This window comes from Arvicola amphibius, chromosome 10 (assembly GCF_903992535.2).
Source record: "Arvicola amphibius chromosome 10, mArvAmp1.2, whole genome shotgun sequence".
NCBI lineage: Eukaryota > Metazoa > Chordata > Mammalia > Rodentia > Cricetidae > Arvicola > Arvicola amphibius.
In genome coordinates this window covers 97,717,735-97,725,771 of record NC_052056.1, presented here as the reverse complement: position 1 = coordinate 97,725,771, position 8,037 = coordinate 97,717,735, and the positions used below count along the sequence as shown (strand labels likewise).

The window sequence follows — 8,037 nt, the reverse complement described above, 5'->3', positions numbered from 1 at the left end:
TGAGGGCGGGCGCACCGTGGTCCGCACGTGATCAGGGGCGGAGCCGCGGAGTCTGGCGGGATCCTTCAGTGTCACACGAGGCCACACCCCCGGCGGGTCTGCAAAGGACCTTGCTAGCATGGGCGGGGAAGAAGCGGACGGGGTGGGGTCCGCGAGCTAACAAGAGTCCCGGAAAAAACGTGCTATTCACGCGAGAGTGGGCGGGACCAAGGTCTTGGACGGGGCTACACTCTAGTCGAGTGTGGGGTGTGTTTGTGTGTGGTCACTGCACAATGATGTGTGTGTGTGTGTGTGTGTGTAGGTGTGCGGTCACTGTATAATGTTACCAGCCGCGTAGACTGCGCACGTAAACTGGGCCAGAGGACGCCGCAATGCGGCCCTGAAATTGCCCTGAGCACGTGGACACATTTTAGGACGTTTGACCTGCCTTAAACCTACCTGCTGGGGAGCCGAACGGTAGTGGCACACGCCTTTAATCCCAGCACTTGGGAAGCAGAGGTAGGCGGATCTCTCTGAGTTCGAGGCCAGCCTGGTCTACAAGAGCTAGCTAATTTCATGACAGGTACCAAAGCTACAGAGGAAACCCTGTCTGGAAAAACAAAACAGTGCACCCCCTGGCAGCAGTCATCCTGAGTGACATCAGGAACTGGACAGTATGCTCAGGCTAGACCAAGAGAGACCAAGAAGACCTAGCTGTGGTTGAAGCAGGTCACTGCAGGCAGGGAAGGGGAGGCCTAGCCATGATGACTGCGAGCGTGGGTGTTAGACAAGGTGAGTGTCATCATCTGACAGCATCCTTTAAGACTCAGGTTACAGATCACTACACAGAACCTTTAAAAAAAATGATTTTGCGTGCTGGAGATCAAATTTGGGGCCTCCACTCTTGCTTAGTCACTGCGCTACAATTTACCTTGAAATCGGGTCTCTAAAGTTTCTCAAGTTGGCCCTTAACTCCTGCCTCAACTTTCCTTACTATAATGATTCTATGCCTGCATCCCAGCCCAGTTGGACTGGCATTTTATGTAAACACTCCTGTGTATTCTGGAAGCATGATAACAGATTAGCAAATCCATGCTCACTCTTCTGTGATGGCAGATTATGCTCAGTAAGAGCCACGTGGGCACAGCAATACAATGCCAGGTCAGTCTACCTGATGATCCAGACACTTGCTAGGTGACGAAGGGGCAAGTGATGCAGGCAGCATGAGTGTGATACCAAGGGACGACTTGTCTGGATGGGATGGAGTGGTGCGATTTGTTATAAATTCTTTCTGGAATTGTCCCCCAAACGGTATCTCTACTATGTTGCTCTGGCTGGCTGCCCTGGAGCTTTCTGTGTAGACCAGGCTGGACTTGAACTCACAGTGATCCACCTGCCTCTGCCTCCTGAGTGCTGGGAGTACACACCATTCCTGGCTGACATTCTCTAATATTTTTAGATCCCAGTTGACAGCAGGTACCCAAATCAGGAGAGCAAAGCCCTGATAACAGGACTCTTATAAAAGGAAACAAAAAGCCTGGCAGTGGTGGTGTACATCTTTAATCTCAGCACTCAGGAGGCAGAGGCAGGTGGATCTCTGAGTTTGAGGGGGAGAGAGAGAGAGAGATCTAACAACAGGAATGCCTATGAACTGAAGATATCAAATCAGTGTGACACTTCTGTACACATGGTGGAAAACAGAGCTGTTAAAAGGTATGACAGATGCTCCAAAATATATTTGACAGGCTGTGGAGCATGGTGCTCTAAAGATGAGACCTAGGGCCTTGTGCCCACTCTCTTCTAGACTGGACTGTCTCTGAGCAGACTCCCCTAAGCAGGAAGAGGATGGAGACTTTGGAGGGCAGTGGGAATGCCTCCAGGACTCAGCAGGAACTCTCAGAACACACAACCTAACAATCCCTCCCCACCCACATGGGCAGAGATAAGACAAGCTGAGAAAAGAAATACACACTTTTATTATTCACTTGAAATAGCACATGCACTTTTAAAAATTATAACTCTTTTATTTAAACATCTCAATAGCATCTTAATTTGGTGGCAGTATAAGTACTACCAAAGACAAGTGTTCTGAAAAGCATTTACAAAAATACATTGCACAAAGTCCTATCTTGCATCTTTAAAAATAAATATTCAAAATATCTCCACCCCCAAGTCCCAATTTAGTTTAATATAGGAAATTCTGCTTCTGCGTGTAACCTGCAGTATGCAAAATGTGTGCGTATCACCTGACCACACGGGCAGTGGCGTTAACCCTACGGAGTGGGATGTGCTACTTTGGGGCACTGTATCAAGGACTGCCTGCGACATGCACTAAATCCCAACTCCAAGCCCCAGCAAGTGAGCTTGTGTTCTGCCAAGACCTTCTAACCTGAAACTTAACAATTCTTTATGTAAAACGTTTGAACACTTCAAGTGTCCAGATGATCAGTTATAAAGTCTCACAAAATAATCTAAATATTAAATATTAATTATAACCAAATTATAAACAGTCAGGTGAGAAGGTTCAATAATGGTGCAGAGGCAAACCCAAGAGCAGCACAAAGTGCTGCTGTGAGAAAGACCAAGAGCGACAGTCATCAGCACCACCTGGTAGGGTGGCACCTTAGTGTTCCCTCTTCAGCAGAGCCTAACACAGTAATGGCCCAGCTAAGACTCAAGAACGCCATTTATAGTATGTCTACCCCCACTGCCCTGTTGAGTCACGCCCTCAGCAAAAGTCCAATCCACTCCCCTCTGGGGAATGGTAAGAGACCCAGCTAAGAGCAGACAGCCCTGGACATACCCAGCCTCTCCCCACCAGGGAACTTGGAAGAGGTCAGATGAAGATGGAGCAGCAGTTTTCCCTGAAAGAAATGTGTGGGTTTGGCCAATGGGACTTTACCTTCCTGACATCTAGAGGAGAGCCAATGCAGAGCTTTCGGCCTCCATGTCAGGCACCTAGAACCTGCCAGATTCTGTTTTCTGATTTTATGCATTGAAGCAAATCCCCAAATCAAAGGGAGTGTCTAAGAACCATACATTCAAATGAATCCACAGAGCCCATCAGGCTTTTGGGCCCTGAGCACACACGCACAGCCTCAGAGGACCCAACGTGTCCTCATGGCCATCACACATTTATTGAAGGGTGACAAGTTCCTATGCTCACGTGCACTCTTCTCCAAAGGGTTCCAGTGTTATGGTGTCTTGGTATATACAGACATGTACAAGGCTGGAGTGCTCTACTGGGCAGGTTCTCCATGGACTCGGAAGCGGTAGAGGCAGGTGTACTCAGGGTGGCCCCAGTTGGACAGAACCCGGAGCTCTACTATCTGGAAGGCTTGGTCAGGCCTTTCCTGAAGTCAAGGGAATAAGTTATTTTGCATTAGCAATCAGATCCCTCTTACCCCACCCCTGACCAATCCCTTGCCCTGTGGGATATGAGATAAGATGCAGCCACACCGTGACTAAACCTAGCAGGTAGCTGGGACTTTCGGGAGCATAGACCGCCTGCCATGTTTGACCTTTTACTGAGAGGCACAGAGCTGGACCATGGCTGATCCTCACCACCCTCTCCACATGCCTTGCCCCACAAAGACTTGAATGAGGGAGGCACGATCCTTGTGCTTACCAGTGTGTGGAACATCTGGAGTGAGTCCCCTTCCTGGTCATAGGTGAACCGTCCCAGAGGCTGCCCTTCTTCCTGATACTCCGTTTCCAGTCCCTGCAATGATCATGTTATAGCAGAGATAACAGAGTCACCACTCCAGCCCTGCTCCCCTGAGTGACAAGTCATCTTCCCTGAGAGAGGCCCTCCCTGGAGAAGTACACTGTCACTGGCCTTCTATAACCCACAACTATCCAAGGGCAGGTGTGGTTACTCCCATTAGGGAAACTTGCACACAGCCACACAGAGGCAGCTCAAGATGGCCATGATCATGCTCAGTACCCCCAAAGCCCAGATGCCCTCATAAGAACTCTTGTGCAGATTCTGGGTGCCCCGAGTAAGGGAAACAAGCAGCATATGAGCAGCAGGTAGGCTAAAGCAGAGTGGGAAGTTCTGTGGACAGACAGTTGTTGGGAGTGAGTAACAGTGACCACCCCTGAAGCTTCCACATGTCATTTAAAAATGCTTAAAATGATGTATTCTACATTAGAGGAAATATAAAGGACTTTATAATGAGAAGGGCTTCACAGGCAGTGAGTAGGTGCTAACTACAAAATGGAGAGCAACAACAGGACTCTGTGACAGTGACACGTGACTAAGGAAGGTGGTGAGTTCCAGAAGCTTCAAGAGAGCAACATGGCAGAGGCAGAGAGGCAGAGAGGCAGAGAGAGAGAGAGAGAGAGAGAGAGAGAGAGAGAGAGAGAGAGAGAGAGAGAGAGAGAGAGAGAGAGAGAGAGAAAAGCAGGCAAACAAGCACTGTGCACAACTGCCAAAGGGCCTTAATTATGCCCTCAGGAGCATACACAGCAAGACTGTGCCTCAAGGGCTGGTGTTGTAGTTCAGTTAGCAGAGCTTTTACCTAGAACTCATCAGTGAGGGGCTGAGGTGTGGTTCCATTGGAGACCACCTGCCTAGAATCCTCAGTGAGGGGCTGGGGTGTGGCTCAGTGGTAGAGCACCTGCCTAGAATCCCCCAGTGAGGGGCTGGGGTGTGGCTCAGTGGTAGAGCCCCTGCCTAGAATCCCCCAGTGAGGGGCTGGGGTGTGGTTCAGTGGTAGAGCCGCTGCTTAGAATCCCCCAGTGAGGAGCTGGGGTGTGGCTCAGTGGTAGAGCCCCTGCCTAGAATCCCCCAGTGAGGGGCTGGGGTGTGGCTCAGTGGTAGAGCCCCTGCCTAGAATCCCCCAGTGAGGGGCTGGGGTGTGGTTCAGTGGTAGAGCCGCTGCTTAGAATCCCCCAGTGAGGGGCTGGGGTGTGGCTCAGTGGTAGAACACCTGCCTAGCATGCATAAGGCCCTGGGTTCCATGCCCAACAATGCAAAAGGAAAATGTACTTTATCTTTTAGCATTTTCCACTTCAGTACCTCACAGCTGTCAGAGCATAAGTGGACAGATGAAGGTGATGACTACAATCCTCGAAAGTCAAGTATGTCTAACTCGAGCTGCTATCAGGGTACATGAACTGAACAACAAACACACTGCCATGCTACTACTGCATTATGACATTCCTCTGATGCTGACTTAGGGTAAAGGAATAGGGTCAAGGGTTGCCCAGGAAAAAACACTCAGAACATTAGCCTTTGGATAAATGAAACGTCTCGAAGGGTAGAAAGGAGAAGGCTGTTTCCAGGAAGCCAGCAGTGGTGCACTCACATAGACTGTGAAGTCTCTGGGGGCACTGGAGATGTTACCAGTAGGTGACAGCGTCTTTGGAATGTGTTCCACGGTGAACGTGGTTGGGTAGATCCTCATGGACAACCGCACCACCAGGTACCCCTGGGAGCCTTTGAATGCCCAGCAATTCCCTGGGTAGATGTCGGGCTAGGGAAAGAAAACAGTAGTACTTAGGCTGGGACAAGTTCAACCACTCATAAGAAGCAAAGTGATTTCGCAAACTGCCATGAGCAAACCAGAAGCCTCTGTGTGTCCAAGTCACTTACTCTCCCTGACCCTGAGTCTCACAGCCATGGAAACCAAAGCTGCAAAGGCAGCAGCCTTGATTGCAGGGACAACATGCTTTTTCCTCCCCGTGAAGCCTTGCCAGCCACTCGGTCACCAAAAAATGCTGGTGGTCTTGAAAGGAGGTGGCCCTGCCCAGTATCTTGGAAAACAGTTAAGACCTGGGTACTGGGGGCTGGAGAGATGGTTCAGCCATTAAGAACACTGACTCTTCTTTCAAAGGTCCTGAGTTCAATTCCCAGCAACCACATGGTGGCTCACAACCATCTATAATGAGATCTGGTGCCCTCTTCTGGGGTGTAGGTACACATGCAAACAGAATACTGCATAATCAATCTATCTATCTATCTATCTATCTATCTATCTGTCTATCTATCTATCTATCTATCTATCTATCTATCTATCTTAAAAGTTAGAAAGACCTGGGTGCTGTCTATACAAGGTGGCCTTTGGTATTGGGCCACCTCAGTCCCAGGTAGCTCAGAACAGGGCTTGTCACCAGAATCAAGTCTGGATCACAGAACTGGGACACTGAGTTCCAGGAAAAGCAGAGAGGTTGATGGTCAAGATGCCCAATAGTGTACCCAGTGTGTGGAACTAGTTGCCAATGCAACTAGTCTTCCATAACAACCAAAGGGATAGGCAGAGTGGAGTGGACAGTACAGGGGCCTGTCTATACCATGCTGTCTACCAGTCACATCTATGATGCCCTCTAATTCTCCACAGGCACAAATGAAAAGATAAAAATCATATCTTCCCAGTTTTTTTTTCTTTAAAAAAACAAAACAAAACAAAACCAAATATATACACTGTCTATATGCAGGTGAATGGGAGAAACAAAAGCCCCAGTGTCAGCCAGTCAAACCTCAAAGCCCAGGGCAGGGAGTGCTTCAGATCAGCCTGCAGTTATGACTACCAGGACCACATACTGTTACCTGTCAACACTTCTTGCCAGATACATTTCAAGGTGACAGATGTCTTAATTTTCCTCAGTTCCAAACCTTGGAATAATATTCTTTTATTGCCATACAGTATAATACGCCTTCCTGAATTTGGCATTTCCCAATTAACATTTGGGCCACAGATGGCTGTGGACACCAAGCTACAGATAAGGAGATTCCTGGAATCAAAAATTCAAGGTCATTTGTAATTAACAGAGAGCTGAAGTCCAAGGCTGGGCTAGAAGATTCTTTGAAAGTAGGGTGGGCTGCAGTCTCCAGTTTGCTGGTAATACACCACTTCCTGAATTTGGAAAGGCTGGACCTGTGTATACAGGTCAAAGGGAGACACTGGGGGCTTCACAGAAAAGTACTGAAAACTGCTTCAAACTATGAGCAAGGCAGCACGCTGAAGTAGGTGAGTGCCCATGACCAAGTTTTCCTTTCACCTGTGAGGCAAGCTACAGGGAAGCAGCAGTGCAGATAAGGCAGATGCTCCAAGTCTGGAGACATGGTGGCTGATCCCAGTCTGCTAGGGATCATGACAGCACAGGCATGAAAGCAACCAGGATGGCCCCTGTGGCCCTCCTATGATGCTCTTTCCAGCTCCCCTCTGTATGGTCTCACAGCAGGACCAGGCACCCTCATGCCACCTGGGTCTCAAATCAGATGGAGAGGACAGCACAACCCAGTAGTACACAGACGTGAACTTGGGAGCACGGCCCCCAGTGAGGCTGCACACAGAGAATAGGGTCATAGCAGTTCTCTGTGCCCGTTTTACCCTCCCGAGGGGCTGAGAAATGCAGAGTGGCCTAAGGTGCAAGGCCCTAAGGACAACAACTTACCTGGATCACCACACGAGGTGACTGTGAGAAGTACCACAGTGGGATCCCAAACAGGCTCAGCAGTGCCGTCTTGGTCTCGTAGGTCTCAGAGCACCGAGTACTCAGGATGCTGCCACCTGGAACACAGGGACACTTTTGTGTTACATCTTATGGCAACATGCTGGGAAGTCAAAACTAGAGGCCAATAGCACTTTTCTTTCTTTTTTTAAAGATTTATTTACTTTCATGTGCATGTATATCTGAGGGTGCAAGATTCCTTGGAACTAGAGTTACAAGCAGTTGTGAGCTGCCATGTGGGTGCTAGGAATTAAACCTGGGTACTCTGGAAGAACAGCCAGCGATCTTAACCATTGACCCACCTTTCTAGCCCCAAACAGTGCCTTTTTTTTAAAATTTACATGTATGGATGGATATTTTGCTTGCATGAATGTTTGTGCACCACATGCATGCCTGATACCCACAGAGACAAAAAGAGGGCTTTGGATCCTCTGGAATTGGAGTTATAGACGGTTGTGAGCCACCATATGGGTGCTGGGAATCAAACCCAGGACCTCTGGAAAAGCAGCCAGTGCTCTTAACCACTGAGCAATCTCTCTAGGCCCCAGCACTCCTGCACCAAAGTGCTTTTAACAGCACCTGCTTTACTTGTAAAAAGAA

At 48.9% G+C, this 8,037-nt stretch overlaps 1 protein-coding gene across 5 annotated transcripts in view; it reads right to left on the bottom strand.

Moving 5' to 3' along the window:
- Window positions 1-1,932: 1,932 nt before the first annotated feature.
- The window catches only part of Sun1 (Sad1 and UNC84 domain containing 1), a 48,709-nt gene continuing 42,604 nt past the window's right edge, over window positions 1,933-8,037 (bottom strand). For all 5 annotated transcript variants that reach the window (XM_038344950.2, XM_038344952.2, XM_038344953.2 and 2 more), the window contains 4 exons: window positions 7,381-7,496; window positions 5,292-5,459; window positions 3,608-3,700; window positions 1,933-3,332 (listed from right to left, as the gene is read on the bottom strand). In XM_038344950.2, the coding sequence (XP_038200878.1) occupies window positions 3,219-3,332; window positions 3,608-3,700; window positions 5,292-5,459; window positions 7,381-7,496 (491 nt within the window). In that variant the 3' untranslated portion in view covers window positions 1,933-3,218. The remainder of the gene's footprint in view (window positions 3,333-3,607; window positions 3,701-5,291; window positions 5,460-7,380; window positions 7,497-8,037) is intronic.